Source organism: Schistocerca piceifrons, chromosome 2, assembly GCF_021461385.2.
Source record: "Schistocerca piceifrons isolate TAMUIC-IGC-003096 chromosome 2, iqSchPice1.1, whole genome shotgun sequence".
Classification (NCBI taxonomy): Eukaryota; Metazoa; Arthropoda; class Insecta; order Orthoptera; family Acrididae; genus Schistocerca; species Schistocerca piceifrons.
This window is the reverse complement of record NC_060139.1, coordinates 858,495,970-858,520,835: the sequence shown is the minus strand read 5'-3', so window position 1 is coordinate 858,520,835 and position 24,866 is coordinate 858,495,970. Positions and strand designations below refer to the sequence as shown.

General features: G+C 41.8%; 1 protein-coding gene across 1 annotated transcript in view; it reads left to right on the top strand.

Moving 5' to 3' along the window:
- The first annotated feature begins 9,047 nt into the window (after positions 1-9,047).
- The window catches only part of LOC124776873 (ATP-dependent RNA helicase DDX54), a 138,297-nt gene continuing 122,478 nt past the window's right edge, over positions 9,048-24,866 (top strand). The window contains exon 1 of the mRNA XM_047252054.1: positions 9,048-9,195. Coding sequence (XP_047108010.1) covers positions 9,164-9,195 — 32 coding nt within the window. The 5' untranslated portion in view covers positions 9,048-9,163. The remainder of the gene's footprint in view (positions 9,196-24,866) is intronic.

Below are 24,866 nucleotides of genomic sequence, written 5' to 3'. Positions count from 1 at the left end.
ACTTTATCTACTACATTTAGCTCATGCAGATCCAATCATCCTTGATGTCACCTCGTTTGTCAAATCTTATGAAACGTGTTTGTAGTTCAGCCTCGTCCCCACCCCACGAGGGATCAATAGCCTGGAGCCTTACTGCGACCAGTTGGAGTTTTCGGGCAGCACAGTGTGATTTAGTTCATTACCTGGAGAAATTTCAGTGAGTTGCACTGTGTGTGTACTTCGCCAATTTGTGTCGATAGCTGCTGTGCAGTTATTTTGCTGCCCAAAAGTTGGCTGCGGTACAGTGTAAGGCATGGCATTGTTGCCGCACGTCGGCCACTGCTGCTGCTGACTGTTTCTGTTTATGTTTGGCATACGGCCTTGTGAAGGTGAATCGTAATTCGCTCATGCATTGAAATTACCACTGTAAGTTTGGAAATTTCTTTTAAATCGTTTGTTTTTTTCCGTTCCTGTTACCGTACTCATTACCTCTAGGTATGTAATTTTGCTGTTGTGTGTGCCAAGCTTGTTGTGTATTTGAATCACATTTTACCGACTGATTTACGTAATCATATTGTTGTTGTTGTGCCTCATTTTCTGTTGCTGTATGAGGTACAGGACGTTCCTCATAGATTAAGTCGATAGAAGCGAGCACTGACTGAAAATATTCAGTGTCGTGCTCTAGCGTTGTTACTAATTTTTCTCTAATGTGCGATGGTAAACGACTTTTCAAAGTTTTAACACGTCTGCCTGCGTTATTGGGTTCGTCCAGTTGCATGTCTGGTTCAGGTTTTCAAAGTAACCACGCAGACTACCGTATTTGCTATTGAATGGTGCGTGGTTGAAACCCTCACGTCTGAGTCTTTCTTGCACTGCCTCAGACCAGTATTTGTCGAGGAAACCTCTTCCAAATTGGATATAAGTGCTGCAACGTTCGGCCACTTCGATTGCCCGTAAGAGCACATCACCTTGCGTATATTCCACGGCAAATATGATTGTCTGTGCTTCCGTCCATTTGCGTGGAAATACATGACGAAAAGCACTGATAAGTACAACGGGATTCATTCTTTTATCTTCGGTAGTGAATGTAGGAAACTGTCGATGTCTCAGCAAACCTTCGTCTGCAAAAAATGGTGGCATTTTCTATCGTATTTATGTAGTTGATATAGTAACTAGTAATTCCGGCTGGTAATTGTTTAGGTATTGGTGTTGTGGGTATGTTTACACTTTGCAGTCTACAACTGTCACTGGTACGTGCTGTGGGACTTGTTATAATTTGTGAATAAATACCAACAGGTTGTGCTTTGTTCACTGTAGCCTGTGTATTATTTGCCTTCATATTTCCAGATCCGGTACTGTTTTCTTCTAAAAGATTGCGGATCATATTTTCTGCCGCTTGTAAGTTAATGTTTACCTTGTTCACGATTTCATTTTCCTTTTACTGAATAGCCTTATTTACTACATCCGTGTATAACTTGCAATCAGTTACTAGCTTCTCTGCGATGGTGTGACCCTTGTCCAGCGTACTTGCTTCAGCTTGACTAATGATGTCACTCAGATTTTCATTAATCTTCTCCCTCTCCTTCTTGGCACATGATGAGTCAACTTCTAAGGTTGCTACCCTTAAAGTAAGCTCCCCTACAGCTAGACGTACACTTTCATATTCTTTATTTACTTTGTTAACGACAGTGGTTACCTTTTTTACTGTCGAAACCAACTGGTTTTGTGTAGCTTCAATGTTTGTGTTTGATTCTGCAGTTTTATTTATCTGTTGTTCTATGAGATCGTGAAGGTCGCTAAAAGAATCTACCTCGTGTTTTAACTCCGCAATGTTACCGTTAACTTCAGGAGTACTTTAGCTTTACCTGAGTTTTCATATCACTCAATTTTTCGTCTATACCAGCGCGAAAATTTTTGGCTAAGTCATCGAATTTTTGTGAGACCATGTCTTGTAAGTCCCTGAATACTTGTTTTTGTTCTTGCTTCATTGCATTTAGATCTTGTGTAACAATGCTTTGTTGCTGTTTTACCATGTTCATGTCTTGTGTCAAATTACTGTTATTTGTTGTTTTGCTGCTGTCTTACGAAGTTCATATCTTGCGTAACAGTGTTTTGCTGCTGTTTTTTTATCATCTAAATTCGCATTTGTGTTAGATAGTAGCTGCCATAGCAGTGCTTCAGTTGCACTACTGTGGCTGCTGTCAGCTGTACTTCCCAAGTTAATGTTGGTGCTGTGACCAAGTGGTGTTTGTAACATGTTGTCAGCATTCATATTTTGATCACTCTCCGATGTTTCATTCATGAGCGGCATGTCGCTCTGGGAGAGGCATGACATCGTCTCGTCAGTCGTAAACATTGTGTCGTCAAGGTCATTCTTTGGTGGAGCGTCACCACAGTCTAACATAACAGTCGCGACACTCACTGCTGTGAAAGTTGTTGCCGTTTGACAGATGGAGCGAAACTAGCGCTCCAAGCGGCAGGTAAGGTGAACGTCAGACGCGTCGTAAGCATAATGTTTGTTTGCGTCCATTTCCTACGTTTCAAATGGCTCTGAGCACTATGGGACTTAACATCTATGGTCATCAGTCCCCTTTTCCTACGTAATTTCCGAATTATTCGAGTTATTTTCTTGCCTCCAAGAGTTTGTGTAGTATCAGAAGTTATATATGTTTCTAAAAATGATTCTAAAATAAGCGCAAGTATGGACAAAAACCATGAATAGAGTGGCAAGCTACAACACATTCGTGAAGAAACACTTGTGACATTGGACAGAATTGCAGCTAACCATGTTGATATCAAAAGAATATAAACGCACAGATTCAAATGTAAGAAGCACAGATATGTCTCTACATGCAAAAGCGATCGACAGCTCGTTTATCGTTCTGTAGGCCTACTGTGTTTGTCATTGTCGCCTGTCGCCACAAGTACGACCTTCATCTTTATATTATTCTAAGTGGGACAAGCAACTGCCAAATAGTGGGAGAAATATACTGAAAACATTATAATGAGCTGATTACATTACAATTCACGAAAAACCAAATATTTGAATAATTTTCAAACAACCTGTCTGTAGGCATTTTCCTTGTCCCATAATAGTTTCGCTCGAAGTCTAGCGATCTGCACATTCTGACACTTCACACGCTTTTGTAAGACAGGAACAGCTGCACTTAATCTAACTACTTCACCGTCAAAGCAGGTCTGTGTTGATGATTCACACGAATCTGGCACTGATACATTTAGAGTGGAACTGGCTGCTTCTGTGTCATAGGACTGTTTTACAGCTTTAGATTGACTGTCGAATCTTTTTGGCAGTTTCCTCTTCATCGTCAGCTGAGGTGGCTTATTTGGAATATCAAACTGTGTGGGTACTGCATTCCACACGAGTTTGTTATTGTCTGCGTTCATGAGCTGGTTTTGTTCGAAATGTAGCGAACAAAACCTAATATTATTATACAGGTAAACTGGGTCTTTCTTCATAAGGTCTTCTCGTCTGCTATTGACTAGCCATTTTCTGCTCCTAAAACGAAACAGTCATCATTTATACACATACAGTTTGCAAGTGAATCCTGACGATACAGTTTAGTAACATGATGGTTTTTACCTCTGAGGATCCTTAGGAAACCTAAAAAAGACAGCTGCGGTGTCTTCTTCCTGTTGCTGCTGCAATTTATTTCGCTACAAACGCTCCTGATGGTAAAAACTATTGTATAAATCAAAATAAACAATCACTATTCGCTTTCACGATCGCGCTGAACTCACAGTTCAACCTACCGGCCGCTTGGGGCGCTGCTGGCGCTGAAGGCAACAAAATCGAGGCGAAGTGTCGCGACTGTTATGTTAGACTGTGGCGTCACTATGATTTGTTGCTCCTGCGACATTCATCTCTGATCTACTTAAACTTTCTGCAGTAGTTATGCATGGCGCCTGAACTTTCATTGTTCGATCTCACATTCTATGCCATCTTGGCTGATTGCGTTTCCGCTATTGTCATCAACAATAGTCATATATTTATCGGCCATGTTATATTAATTTGTAAGAAATAAAAGTTTCACAAAATGTTAAAAATTTCCTACAGTAATTATTACTCTTGATAAATGCAAATTACGAAATGTCAAAGCCTGTTTTTTCGTCTACTATGATGCTCAAACTATTGTGTCACTATTCTTTGTTTTTGTTGACAATGCGAATCACACTGAAAAATTTCTGTAAATTTTTCGCCAATGAAAGGAGATAATGAGGAAAAGGTTTCTATCTACATCAAAAGAGGCGCTACCAAGCGTAACCATGCAAGCAACTTGCGTAGCGGTCCTATCTTTACGTGACTTGCGTCCAATTCTTATTCATTTCAAAATTTTTCTCCTCAATTTTTGCCTTTTTGTAATACTTGTTTCCCTTTGTGATTCTTGCAAACAGAAAATACAGACAATTAATTTTTATAATTCATAACAATGTCATAGAAATTTCTAACTATAACAATAGTTAACAACACCTGTGCCCAGAAGTCCTGGCACACTGGTCGCCAATTGTAACATATTTTGAAAATGTAAATGGTAAATATAACTATACCGAATATGAAAAATGTAATTGCTTGCGTAAATATCTGTCTTGTGCTTAACTTTGTTTCGTTTAACGATCGGACTTCGGTGGAATGCTTGAAGCTGCAGGCAGTGAAGGACTCCTTCAGCACTGGCACTTCTCGTAATTACAAAACAATTCACTTCACTTACTTAAATAAAAATGCTTAATACTGCTCTTTAACCCTGTATTATTCACTCATACAATAGAATACATCACTATCACAGTATGTCGCCCTGCTACATACTCGAAAGTGTGATTCTCTCTCTCAAAAACAAAAAACAACTGTACATAAAACTGAATGATAAAATGTTTTCTTCTGTCTGCGTCTTACCGCATATTCCAAATTAAAGTCTTTGCTAATGTGTCTGTTCGATCGGTATTTCTTTTTTGCTTTGCTGTTAAATAAATATTAAGTTAGCGCCATCCAGGGGGCTCTTTCGTCATGTTCCTTTACAGCTGTTATAAAACGCTTGGGATTTTATACAAATTTGACATGAAAAGTTAACAGAACTTTTTAGCCAATTGAGTAAAGTTATTGTGTAATACCGATAGCTCAGCATCTTACAAAAATCTCTTCAGCGTCCTTGCGAGTCTTACACTTACATGTCAATATATTTACTCCTTATAGTATTTGTAGTTAATAACAGGGTTAATTTTACTACATTCAGTAAATGAACTTGCAAAATACTGGAAGTAAAAATAATGTTCATGTAGACTATGAATTCCTGCCTATGAAAGAAACATTAAAAAATACAAAGTAAAAAATTATTTTATTAGCCTCTCCTTCTATAAATAATTATAATTAAGCATAATGTTTCAACTCAAGGATGCATATGCTGGTTAACACCAAGGCTCACATTAAACAGAATTTTAATGTTACAGTTATATGTAAGGGTGACAGTACTCTATGTAACATTATGAAATCCTTCGAATGAAGTATGAAAGAAAAACAATACTTTAATAAAAAAAAACTATTTGTAGCTTCCAAAACCATTAGTCCCTTCCTCTGGGAAGATGGATATGTTTTGCAAGATTGTGAATGAGGGGAAGATCAATTTGACCATCCATGTAGAACACTTGTGTGATGCAATCGTGAGTACTGTTCCAGTGTTTGAGATCCCCAACAGGTCAGATTAAACCAACACACTGAAATGACTCAGAGTCAGGGTGCTAGATAGGTTACCAGTAGATTCAAACAATGTGCAAGTATTATGAAGCTGCTTGGAAAACTCATGTGAATCGCTGGAGGGAAGACAATGTTCTTTTTGTAGAACACTATTGAGGAAATTTAGAAGATGTGAGAGACCAGGGCTCTTATGGAGGCATGTAGATAGTCTTTCTTCTTTCACTCCATTTGTGAGAAGAACAGGAAAGAAAATGATTTGTAGTGATACAAGGTACCCTGCACCATGCACCATTTGATTGCTTGAGTAGTACATATTTATTTTTATTTATATTCGTTACAGCCATCTATGGGCTAGGTTTACACAACTTCCCTCACTTTCGAAAGTTTTCTTCCTTCCTCTTTCGCCAGTACTCCTTCATCCATTGGCTCACTCATGCTCGTTCTTCTGCCGAGAATACTCTGTTCTCCCTTGTTTTCTCCTCGAAGAATTCCTTCACCTCCGCAACCTTTTTCATAAAGATCTGCCTGGTTACAATTTCTTTTGCCGTGATCTCGCGTTTTTCTATGCCCCAGAGCACTTCTTTCACCCATGGTTTTTGTGTCTTCCTGTTCTCCTGGAAGAGTAGAATCTTGTTCTTGAATTGCTGCCTTTTCATTGTTGTTTAGAGTCAAAATCTCTCCTAGGTACTTGAACCTCTGAACTCTTATGATGTCGCCATACTTGGTCCTCATTGTACAGACTGGATCAGTGGGATTTATGTTCATATATTGTGTATTCTCAAAAGATATTTGCAGTCCTGCCTTCACTGCTGTTTCCTTGAGGACTTTAATCTGTTGCAAAGAGAGTAGAAAGTAGGAGGAAAGTTCTAAGTTCTGTTGTTAGGCAGTAGCGATGGAAGAGGTGTGGGCCAGATCTTGCAGGAAAAATTGGGTGGCAGGTACCAGGTCACAAGTATTTTCAAGCCTAGTGCATGTCTTAGCCAAGTGATAGAGGATGTGGATTCATTGTGCAAGGGTTTTACAAAGCTGGATCATGTTGTGGTAGTGGGTGGAGTGGGGAACAGTACTGATAGGGATCAGGGCTACAATATTGAGTGTGACCTGGTAAAAATAGCACCTGCAACAAACCATACAAATGTTGGCTTGGTTCCTGCTTTCATGCCATATGATCGGCCACAATTGCACAGATCTGTCAGGAGGGTCAATATGGTGCTACAGGAGCTGCTTTGAGTGGCTGCTTTGTCAGGCATAGGTTTGATTCCTGTTGATGGTATTGGTAGGTGGGACTTCACAAACATGGCCTCTATCTCAATAGGAAAGGGAAGGGTAAACTGGCTGGGATGATAGCAAAATGTTTAAGGGAGTACTCTTTTAGGCTAAGATCAAAGTCCAGTCATCCTACATTGATTGAAATTAAGCTAATGAGAAGTTCAGACAGGCAGGTACTAGAGAATTTAAAATATCACAAGAGTCTCATAACCGTACAGTGAAAAATAATGTTAATATATTGCATCAGAATGTCATAGAAAATAAAAAAACAAGGTAGATGAGCTTATTGTTTGTTTAGAAGATTTAGAAACTGAGGATGGAATAAATGTACTAAGCTTATCTGAACATTATATAGTCACAGGTACAGAAATGGTAAATGTAGGTGGATATAAGCCTTCAGCATATGTAACTAGAGTAACTATGGAGAGAGGACGAGTTGCCATATATATTAAAATCTATCACAATGTGAAAAATTTGGAAACCAAAAGATTTTGCATAGAGAAAAATATAGAGGGATGTGTGTGTGAGCTTAACCTAAATAATGGCAATTTTATAATTGTAGCCATGTATAGGTCCCCATTTGGAAATATTCAACTTTTTTGAAAAACTTGGGTTCTGGATTATTTGTTGTGCTATCTGTCAGACAGTGAAAGCAAATTATTGTTTGTGAGGATTTCAATGTAGATTTTCTGAAAGAGTCTGATTGGAAGCTTGACCTCGAAGTATTACCTGGTTCTTTCAATTTGACATCAGTTATTGATTTTCCTACATGGGTGGTACAGGAAAGCAGCACACTGATAGATAATGTTTTTGTAGACACAGATAAATTTAATGAAATAAAACCTTTTGTTGTTAAGAATGGTCTGTCTGATCTTGATGCACAGCTAGCTACAGTATATGATATAGCTCCATAGAGTAATGCAAAACAGTCCTCCAAAATAATGTGTTCAATTAACGATTTAACAGTTCAAAATTTTAGGGAAAGCTTGCAACAGTTGGACTGGGATGAGGTGTACAGGGAACATGATGCTAATTTATAATTTAACCTATTTCATGATACCTTAATGAGTATATTTGAATACAGTTTCACCAAGAAAACAGTGAATTTTAATTGGTTCAAATGGTTCTGAGCACTATGCGACTTAACTTCTGAGGTCATCAGTCGCCTAGAACTTAGAACTAATTAAACCTAACTAACCTAAGGACATGACACACATCTATGCCCGAGGCAGGATTCGAACCTGCGACCATAGTGGTCACGCGGTTCCAGACTGAAGCGCCTATAACAGCACGGCCACACTGGCCGGCTCAATTTTAATTGTAAGAAACCATGTACAAAGTCTTGGCTTAGTAAGGGGATAAAAATATCTTGTAAACAGAAAAGGGAAATGTATATTATAGCTAGGAGGAGTAATGGTCCCAAAACAGTGAAACATTATAAAAACTACTGCATTGTATTAAGAAAAGTTATTAAAAAGTCCAGAAGTATGTGCATTATACCTGAGATTAGCACATCTGATAATAAAATTAAAACAATTTGGAATATTGTTAAAAGGGAAAAAAGTCACCCGCGAACACAGAAGGCTGTATTTCTATCAAAACACAATGAAAATTTGTTAACAAGAAATCAGATGTAGGAAACATTTTTAATAATCATTTTTAATTGTTGTAGAGAAAATAGGATCCAGCTATTCATTAGAAAATGCAAGGCACTGTATGGAAGACGCAGTACCTATGCAATTTGATAAAACTGAAATTCAACCCACCTCTCCTACTGAAATTAGAAAAATAATATATTCACTCAAAAGTAAAAGCTCACATGGAATTGATGGCATTTCCGACAGAGTACTAACGGAAGCTTCTTTCAAACCATCTGGATTGACTTGACGTTCCAAAACGATAGCTGAAGGCAAGTTTACAAACGCTGCGGCCAACAGGTGACGACGTCACTTATGTCAACAGAGCTGCTTACTGGTCACTGGACATCGCTGTCACGCTTTCGGCCTTTCTGATGACGCCATGAAGTGCTTCCTTGGGGTCCGCGAGACGCACGTGGTCCACGAGCCGCTTGTGCCATAAATGTCTGTGACAATTAACATCCTTGGTTGCAATGAATGTTGTTCGAACTTCTTTGACTTTGTAGTGCGACGTATAAACAAAACAAAATAACACATGTTGCATGCTGTTAAGTTGCAGTGATCGTGGGTGTGGATGAGTAAAGAAGAAATCCGTGGATTGCAAAAGTGAGTTATAGTGCCCCGGTAACCTGTACGTTTTAGTTTTGAGAGTGCATTTATTGTACACCAAATCGAGCCTGGTGTAACGTTACATTGTTTAGTAATTTGGATAGCATTTTGCTGGATTGTTTGTATTTTATATGTCGTTATGATGATCGATAAATGACGTTGCCAGCGGAAACTTTTTTTTTACTTATTTGTTTGTTTGTTTACAAGTGTTTATATGTAGTAGCAGGTCAGAAAAACTAAACATCCCAATTACACCCTAAAGACTACCCATATTTTTTATCTTGTGTAGTTTACTTTGAGCCAAGATAAATTAATTTACACTCCAAAATCTTGTAGTAGCAGATACTGACTAGGATTTGTCCTTATGCTTACTAGCATTTATTGTGAAGGTATATGCTCCACAGCACTGGGACTTACTGTTTACTCTCTGAAGTGATGCCTTGTGTGTACATGTTTGGTTCGACTCTTGCATCCACTACCTTCGATAAGTCAGTTTCTGCCTTGTTGTCAAATAGTAGATTGAGACGATACTTTTTGGGGTTCGGATCTGTTTCACTTTGAAGCCATTGAGCCTGCCGAGTTCTTGTACTGTATACGTAACTTCGTTACCACACAAACGCTTTCGTTTCTTCTCAGTTATTGTGATATTTTGAAATCAGTAGTCGATCAGTGACGATGCAGCAGCTGAAAAACACACAGCAAGACGTGTCTCCATTTTGTGAATCGAAAAAGAACATATAGTAACATTATAAATAAATAAAATTCTTTTCTTCAAAAATAAGTAAAGACTGATAGATATAATTCTTTATTCTAGTGGCTTGGATATATTTTGTATCATGTTGAAAGTAAACTGGCATTCTAGGGATCAGAGCATCGAATATCAGATCTGTTAATAGGGCAGGTAGGTTAGAAAATTTAAGAAGGGAAATGGATAGGTTAAAGTTACTGGTCAGGTGTATACAGGGTTATATATGCTAAATCAAATAGGGGCAATGCAGGAGTAGGTTTAATAGTGAATAAAAAAAATAGGAGTGTGAATAAGCTACTATGCACAGGATAGTGAACGCATTATTGTAGCCAAGAGAGACACGAAGCCCACACCTACCACATTAGTACAAGTTTATATTCCAAGTTGCTCCAAAAATGGCGAAGAGATGGAAGAAATGTATGATGAGATAAAAGAAATTACACGCGTAGTGAAGGGAGACGAAAATTTAATAGTCATGGGGGACTGGAATTCGACAGTAGGAAAAGGAAGAGAAGGATAAGTAGTAGGTGATTATGGAATGAGGGTACGGAATGAAAGAGGAACCCACCTGGCAGAACTTTGCACAGAGCATAACTTAATCATGGCTAACACTTGGTTTAAAAATCATGGAAGAAGGTTATAAACGTGGAAGAGGCCTGGAGACACCGGAAGGTTTCAGATAGATTATATAATGGTAAGGCAGATTTAGGAACCAGGTATTAAATTGTAAGACATTTCCAGGCACAGATGTGGACTCTGACCACAATCTGTTGATTATGAACTGTAGATTAAAACTGAAGAAACTGCAAAAAGGTGGGAATTTAAGGAGATGGGACCTGGATAAACTGAAAGAATCAGAGGTTGTAGAGAGTTTCAGAGAGAGCATAAGGGAATGATTGACAAGAGCTGGGGAAAGAAAAACAGTAGAATAAGAATGGGTAGATTTAAGATATGAAATAGTGAAGGCATCAGAGTGTCAAGTAGGTAAAAAGATGAGGGCTAGTAGAAACCCTTGGGCAAAAGGAGAGATACTGAATTTAATTGATGAAGGAAGAAAAATGTAGTGAATGAAGCAGGTGAAAAGGAATACAAATGCCTCAAAAATGAGATAGACAGGAAGTCCAAAATGGCTAAGCAGGGATGGCTACAGGAAAATTAAAGGCCTTTGGTGAAATTAAGAGCTCAGATGGAAAACCAGTCCTAAGCAAAGAAGGGAAAACTGAAATGTGGAAGGAGTATGTATAGGGTCTATACAAGGGCAATGTTCTTGAGGGAAATATTATGGAAATGGAAGAGTACATAGATGAAGATGAAATGGGAGGTACGATAGCCTTGGGAGAGTCAGTCATGACAGACTCTGCCATGTATTAGACTATGCAATCTGTTGAGCACGATGTATGAGACAAGCGAAATACCGTCATACTTTAAGAAGAATGTAGTAATTTCAATCCCAAAGGAAGCAGGTGTTGACAAGTGTGAAAATTACCGAACTATCAGTTTAGTAAGTCAAGGCGGCAAAATACTAACACAAATTATTTACAGACGAATGGAAAAACTGGTAGAAGCCGACCTTGGGGATGATGAGTTTGGATTTCGTAGAAATGTTGGAACATACAAGGCAATACTGACCCTATGACTTAGCTTAGAAGGTAGATTAAGGAAAGGCAAACCTACATTTCTAGCATTTGTAGACTTAGGACTGTCCCAACAAAACTGAAATATCTGGTCAACCTACATATATTACAATGAATTTGTAGATAAGGCTTCTCTTAATTGTTCATGACAGTTCCAGGATATTACTGCTCCTTAAGATTTAAACAGGTATCCAGTTGTCAATTTTCTGTCCTCAGAAAGCCCATTTTGCTTTACAGTTACCCATTATCATGAGATCCTCTGCTTTAGAGAGCAGTAGTTTCATATTCTTAGTACCTTTCAGATGTCTAAAGATACTTTTGACTACCTGCTTGTGAAATAACACTGGATTATTACAAAAAGATGCTGACAATTCCTGCTGACTTAGCTAGGTTTGGACTTATTCCTTATTGAACGTACATGAATATTCCTGTTGCTTCATGATAAGGTATGTTCTTCACAGCTTCTTTCTTGTTCTGTTTTTGGACTCATATCATGAGTGATCACAAAAGTCCAGTGGTGTAGATTAAGGGTTACACACTTACATGTTGAATCTGTTAGGAATGCGCTCCACAAAGTATCTCAGACTAGCCACAACCAACATTATTTGTTGCTAGTAATTTGCATTTATAAACAGATAGTAGCTTTACCAAGAACTCTCAGCTTGAATTTTTCTCGTTGTTTGTTTTCGTATACAGCTTTCTCTGTTGGAGTGTTAATGAAAATCAGCATATCATCCATATAAACAACTACTGTTAGTATCGCTGAAACTTGCTTTTGTATAGGCACATGAGTCACCTCTTGATCTTATGAAGTTTATGTTCAAGAGTGTAGGGCTACTGTCTAATTTCAATTTCCAGAACTGGCCACCGTGCTTTAACCTGTATAATGCCTTTTTTTAATCTTGTAACTGGATCTATTTCGGGAACTTTTACAAAGATCGCTAAATATAAGTTGTCTTGCAAGAAATCTGTGGCAACATCTAGATGATCAGTGTTAAGACCATGTTTAACAAACCTAGAAAATAGATACCTAAAAATCAGTACATATGTTTCATTGTAGTCCTGGTCTTGTTTGTGAACACATCCTTTTCCTACTAGGTGTGCTTCATAATGTACAATGTAGCCTTTTGGTTCTTCCTTTGTTTTGAAGATCCATACAGCATTTATTGGTTTTTTGTCTGAAGGTAAACTGGCTGGTTCCCATGTGTGTTTGTCTTTCTGCACTTTTCTTGTATTGCTCATTGCCAGTTTTCTGCATTTTCTGATATCATTGCTTTTTCAGTGAGAAAGATTGAGATTTAGACTTTAGATTGACAGATCATGAAACCATGCGGTTTCTTTGGGTTTGAAATTCTTTCTATTGACTCCTGTTACTGTGATTGTTCATTATCATTAATTGCATTTTCTGAACTTGATTCCTCATTGCAGCTAGTACTTTTTGAACCACTGCTTGTTGTGATAGTTTCAGGCTCAGAATCAATTTCTTCTAGTTCATTATTTCATTCTGCTTCTGTTACATGAACAGAACAAACATTCCACTTGGTTCCTATGTCTCAGTTACTTCTTTATAGCTACTGTTTACAAGTACCTTCATTAAAAATAATGTCTGTCATATTTATGATTCTTTGGCTATTTGGTTCAATAACCCTGATGTACCCTGCCAAGATATGATCAGTACTCTTTCTGTTCCAATTTCGTTGGCTGGCTCCTGGAATGTAAACATAGGTCTTACTATCCAATAATCTCACTTGTTTTCCTTGTCAGTTCAACACCGTTCAACATGACCCACACAGATTTCTTTCACACTTGCATTCAGTGATACAGATAAGAGATGAAAACTACCAGTTTGCAGAAGTGTATGACAACTGTGAAGGAAGTTATAGGTCTACCGAGCTACGAAATTTTATGAAATTTATATGTGTCTTTTTAATATAAATTACTATAATTTTGGTTCTAATGCATATTCAGCAGTGATATGTATATCATTGAAAAGCTAATGAATAGAGCTTTACATTGAATTGCAACAAAGGTGCTTCCTAAGAATTTTCACATGCAAGGTGATTGATGTTTGACTTTCAATATGTCGGACCATACAATTCACAATATAAAAAAAAATGTATTGCTCCAGTACATTACTATAAACACGGTAGATATCAAGATACTACACCAAAGACAATAGATCCAAAAAAATTATTACACTTAAAAAAGTTCAGTAAGCAATTATGTATCCAGTTTCACAGTCCTTTGTATCATATTTCGCTAAATGCTATTATTTGTAGATAATCACTTGGGGGTCAAGGCATTTCTGTTAATTATTACTTTTATTATTAATTGTTGTTATGAATATTGTTCCTGAACTGTTTGTCTTATGTTCCATTTTACATCCTCGCCAGATGAATGCCATACAAGCCGAAATTTGTGCAAAATTTCTTGCAACTAGCTATGATCTTGAGATGATTGTTAGACCCAATTCAGAAACATGCTGGAACTGACTCTTGAATGGCACAGTCAGATAGTTGCTTAAAAGGAAAATTTCATGCAGATGTGTGAGAAATATACAGAGAGACTGATGGACTGGGCAGTGCTTACCTTAGCTCAGTACAGCCTACGTCACACAAAACCGAAGAACTGATTAATGTCACACAGTGATTAGCACACTGTATCCACATTCAGGTGGACGACGTTTCAAACTGGCCATCCTGATTTAGATTTTCCATGATTTCCCTAAATCCCTTCAGGCAAAAGCTGGGATGGTTCCTTTGAAAGGGCATGGCTGGTTTCCTTCCGTAATCCGAGCTTGTGCTCCATCCCTGATGACCTTGTTGTCGATGGGACGTTAAACTCAAATCTCTTTCTCCTCCTCCTCCCCCCCCCCCCCCCCCTAAACTAACAAAATAAATAAATAAAACCTAGACGTTAGAAACTTGCTCCTACATTAGAGAGGAGGCAGGGATGAAAGGAAAAGTGGACGCAGGTTGCTCAGAACCATGGTTATGAGGTGACAAGAAGAAGGTGAGCAAAGATGGAGTAAAGGGTGTCAAAAAGAAGTTGAACATAGCACATCATGTGTATGCCAACTTCCAAGCAAAGAAGATAGATTGAGTAGTGAAGAGGTATATGAGCAGTGAATGAGGTGAATGATACTAAGTAAGAAGGGAAATATAATATAATAAAAAATTAAAGAGATGTTTAAAAGGAGTAAAGGGCCAAAGGAGAGACCAGAGCCAAAGTTAACATAGGTTGAGTCCATGATGTATTGGAGTGCAAGTTCCCTGTGCAGTTTTGAGGGACTGGTGTTGAGTGGAAGAATCCAAATGACTTGTATGTTGTAGCAGGTGCCTAGTACTCTAGAATTAAGCTGGAGGGCATGCTGCACCACTGGGTATTGGACACCCTCCAGGCAGGCAGTTTATCAGTGTCCATTCGTGCTCTCAGCCAGTCTGGTGGTTGCAGTATCAATGTAGAAGGCTGTGCAGTGAACACATGTCAGCTGACAAATGCAGTATGTTGTTTCACACGTGACCCTGCCTTGGTGGTTGTACATTTTATCGTTGGTGATGCTGGAGTAAGTGGTTTGGGGGGAGGGATGCATGGGGCAGGTTTTGCAGCAGGGTCAGTTTACAGGGATAGGGGAGGTTGGTATGTGAATGTTCAGGGATTTTACAAGGATGTTGTTGAGGGTAGGAGAACGATGAAAGGCCACTGTAGGTGGTGTGGGGAGGATATTGTGGAGGCATGATCTCATTTCAGGGCTCCACTTGATAAAACTGCAGCCCTGGTGGAGTAATCTGTTGAGGCATTCAAGGCCAGAATAATGTTGGGTAACAAATAGGGTGATTCTGTGTTGCCTGGAGGTAGGAATAGTGTTGTTGGAAGGGAAGGAATGGACTACTTGGGAGATAGTACCATTTGGCCTTGAATGCCTCAACAGATTACTACACCAGGGCTACAACTTTTTCAAGTAGAGTTCTGAAATTAGCTCATTCCTCCACAGTATCCTCCACACACTGCCCAGAGGGCTTTTCATCGTCCTAACCTCCACGTCATCTTTGTCAAACCCTTTGACATTACCAAACTACCTTCCCATACCTTAAAGTTTGTACCCATATAACCAACCCTGCTGCTAAATCTGCCCCATTCATCTGCTCACAACAACCTACTCCACCCCCATCATTGGCAAAACGTACATCATTCAAGACAGGGCCACAAGTGAAACAACATTTTTCATTTATCAGCTGACATGTTTTCAATGCATGGCCTTCTATATTGGTTCGACAACCGTCATACTGGCTGAGTGCATGAATGAGCACAGACAAACCTTCCACCCATGGGATGCCCAATATCCAGTGGTGGAGCATGTCCTCTAGCATAATTCTAAAGATCTAGGTGCCTGCTACACCATCCTAGCCATTTGGATGCTCCCACCCACCACCAGTTCCTCAGAACTGCGCAGATAGGAACTTGCACTCCAACACAACATTGTATCCTGCCAACCTGCTGTACTCAACCTACGTTAACCTCAGGTCCAGTCTCAACTTTGGTGCTTTACTCATGCGTTTATTTTTACACATAATTTTTTTACTTTGCTAAGTTTTATTTATTTTTTTCATTAGTTTTGTATGGCTGTCCGCTATACTGTGTTAAGGTAAGTATTAGCCAGCCTATCGGTCTCTTTTTATGAACAGCCAATCAGAGATACTTTTATTTCAGCCAGTCATTATTAATTAGTTTCATGAAAGTGGCTTGTTTACTCAAACTGCAGAGTATGTGTTCCGTGAAGTAGTATGTAGAAATAGATTGTAAAAAGTGAATTACAAGTCGAGATTGCATTATTACAACCCATAAGGAGGGTAATTTCCAAAATTACTTGTGAATGACATGTACTGAGCACATGAATGTCATAGCATCAGACACTGATTTTGTTTAAATCTTTGACAACAAAAATGACAAAAAGATGTACCATAGAAACAGTCAGTTATCTGATTAACCTTACTTGTGATCCAGATCTTCATCGTCAACAATTCCGCAATTTGTGTACGCAGCTGGGAGCAATCCTGTTTTGACATAGACAAGGTACACTCCAGCTGTATTGTTTACGAAGCTTGACACACATCTCCCCATGATTGTCCACACAATTCCTAAAATCGTGATCTGGGAATAAATGAAGTGTAAACCACTTTTCACAGTATACAGTCTCAGAATTACCTCAGGCTAGGCAAAAGTAGTGAAAGTTGACACGGCACTGGCTTCACTCATCTCTAGAATGCTGCTGACAAGGTTCACCACTGTGACATTCTGTAGTCGACAAAGCTGTAAACAAAATTGATATCTCGTGCCATGACAGATGCACACTCGATATATGTTGTTCGCTAGTGATCCTGGAAATTACCAAGAAGGTCATGCAGATTGTCCAGTGGATGGTAAACAAGTGTCCTGAAACATCGATTGGCAGAAAAATTTGCGGCAAATGTAGTAACAAAGCATCACAAAACTCATCAACCTCTTGAGGTGTAGCCTGAGCTCTGCCAGGCACTTCCACAGAAGATGTTAGTGAATATCAAATAGCATCTGATATGGCACTGGAGTCTATAAACACACTGTACAATCACATTAGCGTGAGCACCTGTCAAAAGCTTGAATAACCACCTTTTGCAGTGCAGATTACTGCGAGATGTGTAGGAAGAGCGTCAGTGAGATTCTGGGAGGTACTAATGGGGATGTGGAGCCATGCTGACTCCAGTGCTGTGACCTGCTGCACTATGTTTTTTGTTTGAGGATCCACGAAGCAAACAGCGCGATCAAGGTGGTCCCACAAATTCTCTATTAGGTTTAAATCGGGTGAATTTGGTGCACAGGGGAGTATGGTAAACTCATTTTGGTACTCTTTGAACTACGCATGTACACTTGAGCTGTGTGTGGCATTTCATTGTCCTCTTGGGTAGGTTCCATCAGGCTGAGGGTAAGTGCACTGCATGTAAGGATAGTCATGGTCCCCAAGGATAGATACATACTTGTGTTGGCCCCTTGTGGCTTCTATAATGACAAGATCACCCAGGCAATGCCACGAAAATGGCCCCCAGGCCATGACACTCCCTCCCTCAAAATGGGCCCTTCCCACGGTTGTTGCAGGGTGTTTGCCGAGTGTCCGATGAAGTGTAAAATGTGAGTCATCTGAAAAGGCCACCTGTTGCTGCTAAGTGGATGTCCAGTTGCGGTGTTGGCATGCAAATTCCAGCCTTTGTTGGTAATTAACAGCAATTCGCATGAACTAGGTTGCATGAACCAGGTGTCTGCAGCAAAGGCCCATGTGCAGCAGTGTTCTCTGAATGGTCGTTGAGGTGTCACTGTATGTAGCACCTTGGTTCATCTAGGCGGTCATTTGCTCAACAGTTGCACATCGATTCACCCCTGCCACCTACGGCTCATGGTGCGCCACAGTTGCCTCAAGACTGGGTTTGGATAGTGCCTTTTTTCCATGTGTTGTATACTTTAACCACAGCAGTACATGAACAGTTTACAAACTTAGCCGTTTCGGAAGTGCTTCCACCCTTGGCCCAGAATCCAATAATCATGCCCAAATTGCACGATTTCCGGGTTATAACAGCTGCCCTGTTTTCTGCGTCCCCCCAGACACTTTTTGTATACCCTCCATTGCTAGTGCTGTCACCTATTGTCTGTGAGTGGTTATTGCATGTCAACATCGAACATAGGTGGTGGACACATTAATGTGACTGGGCCATGTAGTAGCTGCTAAAACTACAGAGCAAGAACCAACTCATTTCCCAACTTATTTGTTAAGGAAACTACAATAAACCACCAACCATAACACACTCTTCAAAACCAACAAAACAATAAGGATTCCTTCTGTGGATCAAGCAAAAAACAACTAATTCCTCCAATCAGAGTTCCCTTCAACCCAATACCCGTACAACTGTTCCATGTCGAATTCGCTTAGCAGCTGGTAGCTAGCGTGACATGACGGAAGCGACATATCGTAATTGTTGTGGAAGAGAGGATGGTCGAGGTGGCACACCACAGAACCGGCTGATCTTCTCCACACTCAGCAAGTCGAGAACTACCCACTGAGCAGCCGGGCGCCGGCTTATCTAGCCCAGGGTGGAAGGATATTTCGGGGACTATTTGCACACGCGTGACTGCCAGGTAATAGTTTGTTGCGCCCTCTTCCTCTGCTGTCGGCTGATGCCCTCTGTTGGACAGTGGCCACATCTACGTCTTTGTTGTCAACTGTGGTACTTGCTGGTAAACACTCTTGCGTTCACCAGCCTTCGCAGCTGGCCCGGCAACCCACATTGCTGGTCTGCCTGTGGTGTTGCCGCTGCAGTAGGCGTCTGTGGTGACTGCAGCAGTAGCCTTCAGTGTTGTTTTTGTTGTCGCTATTGATTACTGCAACCTACCTCCTTTGATCCTTTTGAACATGTTTACTGTATTCATCTCTGGGCCTCGCTCTACAGTTTTTGACCCCCCCCCCCCCACACACACACACAACTTCCCTCTTCCGCTGCGAGTCTGAGGGTAAGAATAGGTCTGAGGTATTCGTGCCTGTCGTAAGAGCCGACTAAAAGGAGTTTAATATGTTTCAACCTTTATGTGATGGTCCCCTGTAAGGTTTGACCTCCATTCTTCAAAATTTTCCCAAAGAGTGAGCCAATTGGGGAAGGGCGCCTTACATGGTGCATTGTGTCCATTGTGCATTGAGATCTTTAGCCCACTTTCTTGTCGTCGGATTGCAGTCCCACCCATTCTTCATCTCTTGGGTGCGGACATCTTCCTGGGTGTGTTTTCCACCACGCACTATACAGTGTTGCTTTCTGCGTCGACAATGACCATGGACATATTTGCGCGTGATATTGAGCGCAATAGCCAGTCCATTGTGGTGGGACGGCCACGTAACCTGTTGGCTGTAGCCCCCTGACCACACAGGGATGGCTCTGCTGATGCATGTACCAAAGGGTAGATGCCCATCCCCCTGGGGCATCGGGACTCCCGGCAATGGCCTTTGCTGCAGCTGGGTGGTGCCCGAGAGGAGGGCCCTCGGTTGGAGTGGGTGGCATCAGGGCCCGTGACACATGATGAGGCGTAGTCCATCATCTCTTGCTGGTGGTGAAACACCAGCAGTCTCTAAGTGTTCATGAGCTCAATTCAATATGCAAAAGTATGACCCCAAATCATTCCTCTCCCTGGAAACACCCTGGGAGGAATGTCAGGCTAAGGATGGCAGCTGATCTTATTCGCCCTGGTACTCTGTGTGTTCGAGAGCTGATGGGGAATCTTTCATGACGATGAAGCCTCAGTTTTTTGTTGAGCATTCAGAGGACAAGTTTGGGAAGGTGGGGGGCTTTTACAAAATGAGATGTAGGTCGGTCTTGATCAAAACAGCATCCTCTGCCCTGCCATGGGCGTTACTCGCTTGTGACAAGCTGGGGGATGTATCTGTAACCATCACACCTCTTAACAGCTTAAATATGGTCCGTGGTATCATATTTCACAGGGACCTTCTTTTGCAGTCTGACGATGAGCTGCACTCCATTTTAGAGCGGTGAGGTGTACATTTTGTCCGGCGTGTTCACTGGGGTCCGAGGGATAATCAGGTTGCCACTGGTGCCTTCATCTTGGCCTTCGAGAGTGATACATTGCCTGAGAACGTCAAGGTGATGGTCTACCGCTGTGATGTGAAGACCTATATCCCTCCCCTGATGCGGTACTTTAACTGCTGGAGGTTTGGCTATATGTCTTTCCACTGTACTGCCAGCATCACATGTCGAAATTTTGGATGCCCATCACATCCCAATACTCCATGTGCCCCGCCTCCCATCTGTGTCAACTGCGGAGAGCACCATTCGCCTTGTTTGCCAGACTACAGGATTCTCCAGAAAGAAAGGAAAATCGTGGAGTACAAGACCCTGGACCGACTGACCAACACTGAGGCTAAGAGAAAATTTGAACGCCTGCATCCTGTGCGTATGACGTCGCCTTATGCCACCGTTACAACAGTTCTGGCACTATCAGCTCTGTCAACCCCATTCACCTCTCAGAGATGGAAGACTACACCTGCCCCCTTGTTGGGGGGGGGGGGGGCATTTCCCTCCCTATTGCTCCTGCAGCACCTACTTCTGGAGCAACCCCCCCCCCCCCCCCCCCCAACCATCGGGGACGTCTGTCCCCACTTCTAAGCCGGAGAAGCATAAGTCTTCTTCGGCTTCTCTCGCTAGGAAGGGGTCCCTTGGGTCACTCCCTTCCCAGGTTTCTGCTAGTGGGAAAGATGACGCCTGCCAGTGGCTAAAGAGCGCAAAAACAGCTGATCATAGGGCTTCACGCTCATCCTCAGTCCCAGAGACTGAGTCAGTGAAGTCCTCCCAGCCAGGGAAACCCAAGGAGCAGCGAGAGAAATCCAAAAAGAAAATCCCCAATACCAGGGAAATTGTGGTGGCACCCACACCATGGCTATCTACAAGCTCTGCGTTTGAGGATGGGTTGGAGATTTTGGCGTCTGCTGAGGACCTAGATTTCTCCAGACCCTCAGACATAATGGATGTAGACTGCTCAGGCAATAAGTCGGTGGCAGCAGTCAACTCTGAGGCGTAAACTACCTCATTGAGTGTTCCATGCCTTCCCAGTCTCACGATGACCTCTTCCTCCAGCAGAATTGTGGCAGTTTTTTCCACCGCCTGGCTGAGCTACGGCAACTGTTAAGCTTCACACAGCTTCAGATAGCAGGTGTAACTGCTATCTGCTTTGTCCTCCAGGAAACCTGGTTACTGGCAATGCGGACTCCTGCCCTCCGCAGCTATAAGGGATATTACAGGAACCGTAGCGACTATAATCGAGTGTCAGGTGGCGTTTACGTTTATGTCCTAAACGCAGTCTGTAGTGAACCTGTGCCCCTTCAGACCCCTCTTGAAGCTGTGGCTGTCAGAATAAGGACGATTCAGGAAATAACTGTCTGCAATGTATATCTTCCACCAGATGGTGCACTACCCCTGAATGTATTAGCTGCACTAATTGATCAACTCCCTAAACCTTTCCTACTTTTGGGAGATTTTAATGCCAATAGCCCCTCGTGTGGTTGCACTGTGCTTACTGGCAGAGGCAGAGATGTCGAAACTTTACTGTCTCAGTTTGACCTCTGCGCCTCTTAAGTACTGGGACTGCCACACATTTCACTGTGGCTCATGGTAGTTACTCAGCTACTGATTTATCAGTTTGTAGCCCAGGACTTCTCCCATCTACCCACTGGAGAGCACATGATGACCTGTGTGGTAGTGACCACTTTCCCATCTTCCTGTCACTGCCCCAGCATCAGGCCCACGGACACCTGCCCAAACGGGCATTAAACAAGACAGACTGGGAAACTTTCACGTCTGCCGTCACCTTTGAATCTCCCCCACACGGTAACATCAATGTGATGGTTGAGCAGATGACTACAACAATTGTTCCTGTGGCAGAAAATGCGATCCCTCGCTCTTTAGGATGCGAGGCGTAAGGCAGTCCCTTGGTGGTCACCGGAAGTTGCTAAAGCAATTAAGGAGCATCGGCGAGCTCTACAGCGGCATAAGCAGCACCCTTCCCTGGACCACTCATAACCTTTAAACCAGGGCCGGCCAAATGCTGCACAGTGTGCAGACATGCGGAAGTGCTGCACGTGTGCGACAGCGAGCGACAGCGACATCTGTTATTAGACATGTGTCCTAGATGAACGGCGGCGGCTCCATTTCCCTGTTTATGTGGTACAAGCAAGAGCACAACATACCCAGTCTCGTTTACCCCTGGTAACCGTAACCTTAACAGAGAAGTACTGAGAAATGGCAGGTACTGTGAAAAAGCAAAGGATGGGAGATCTATGTTCTCAGTCGTTTAAAAATGACTGGGAACTGCAATTCTTTTTTGTAGCCGTTGGTGAAAACTCACAGTGTTTGCTATGCTGCCGAATAATAGGCGGCCAGCGTAAGTTTTCAATTGAAAGACACTACAATACGTATCACAAAGATGAGTGTAGTGTATTCAAGAGTGAAGAACAGCAAGCAAAATTAAATGTCCTTAAGAAAGTGGATGAGACACATCAACTCGATTATCATTTCTCATGACCAGTGATAAACGTGTTTGGATTTATTCCTTTCATAATTAAAAATTATTGTTTACTAACTGTGCATTAGTGCCTCATTCTGCTCCATGTTGCATTATTATCAGGAAAGTTGGTCATTAAACTGATTGTTCCAATGTATAGTCGGTTATTATGCAGATTTCAGACGGAGATGATGAAAGATGTAGCAATAATGGTATTGAAATAACGGGTGATCATCGAGAGGTCTGTGGTTATCATTTTGTTCAGAGGTCAGTGAGACAGAAATTATGTGGGTGTAACTGAGGGTACCGAGAATTAGTTATAGGAAACTTTGCATTAGTTTAATGTTATTTGAAATCATGAATAAGGTTCGTTGGAAGTCGATAAGTGCTCTCTTTCTTAAATACTAGATCAAAAACATTACTTGTATTTACGTGTCGTCAGTCAAGCTGCCTTAATAAAAACCCATGGTTGTTAACTGTATTACTTGTCTTACTGGGTTAAACTGTTAACATAAAAGTAGACGTCTCAATGAATAGACTGTGACAGTATTTTAAATGTTTAATACGTGAAATACCTTCCCATGGTTGGCTTGCAAGCTGTGGAAAGAGCACTAGAATGCGCCGGTACAGAGTATCCCAGCAAGTGGATAAAGCGACATCTGTGCGTAGAAACATGCACTACATGAACGCTGACGGCTGCGGCATGCACGCTGTGACCTGGAAATTGCACACGTGCAGGAGCACCGCACGCGTGCAAAATTTCTGGCCGGCCCTGCTTTAAACGGTTTCGTGCCTGCATTCGTCAACTTATCAAACAACGGAAGCAGGAGTGTTGGGAGAGATACGTCACCTTCCCAAGTCTGGGGAAAGATCAAACGTCTTTTCGGGTACCAGATCCCAACAGGTGTTACTGACACAAATGTGATTGCTGAGCACTTTGCTCGAGCCTGTGTGACGGAGAATTACCCCTAGTCTTTTGCACTCTCAAACGGCGGCTGGAAGGGAACGTCCTCTCATTCACTACATGCCACAGTGAATCCTATAACACCCCATTTACAGAATGCGAGCTCCTCAGTGCCCTTGCACATTGCCCCAACACAGCTCCTGAGCCAGATTGGATCCACAGCCAGATGATTAAATGTCTCTCATCTGACTACAAGCAACATCTCCATGTCATCTTCAAGTGGATCAGGTGCGATTCGCAATGGCAGGAGAGCACCATCTTTCCGGTGCTCAAACCCGGTTAAAACCCTCTTGATGTGGATAGCTATCAGCCCATCAGCCTCACCAACATTCTTTGTAAGGTGCTGGAATGTATGATATGTCGGCAGTTGGCTTGGGTCCTTGAGCCACATGGCCTACTGGCTCCATGTCAGGGCGGCTTCCACCAGGGTCACTCTACCACTTATAATCTTGTGTCCCTTGAGTCTGCCATCCAAACAGCCTTTACCAGGTGGCAACACCTGGTTGTTGTCTTTTCTTACTTACGTAACGCCTACAACATGACCTGGTGACATCATATACTTGCCACATTGTAAGAGTGTGGTTTCCGGGACCTGCTCCCAATTTTTAAACAAAACTTCCTGTCGCTCCTACTTTCCTTGTCCAAGTTGATGCCTCCTGTAGTTCCATCCATATCCAGGAGAATGGTGTCCTGCAGGGCTCTGTATTGAGTGTCTCTCTATTTTTAGTGGCCATTAACGATCTAGCAGCAGCTGTCAGGCCCTCTGTCTTACCTTCTCTGTAGGTATACGACTTCTGCATTTCGTACTGGTGCTCCAGTACTGGTGTTGCTGAGCGTCGCCTACAGGGAGCCATCCACAAGGCGCAGTCATTGGCTCTAGCCTACGGCTTCCAGTTTTCAGCCGCAAAGTCGTGTGTCATGCACTGCTGTCGGCATTGTAACGTTCATCCGGACCCAGAACTTTACCTTCATGACTATGCATTCACTGTAGTGGAGACATACCAATTCTTAGGACTGGTTTTCGACGCTCGACTGACTTGGCTTCCTCATCCTCGTCAGCTTAAGCAGAAGTGCTGGCAGCACCTCAATGCCCTCCGTTGCCTGAGCAACACCATTTGGGGTGCAGATCGCTCTATGCTGCTGTGGCTCTACAGAGCCCTTGTCCAATCCTGAATTGACTGTGGGAGTGTGGTTTATGGAGGCTGGGGTCCCTCCATTGCAGATCAGATGTGCACAACTG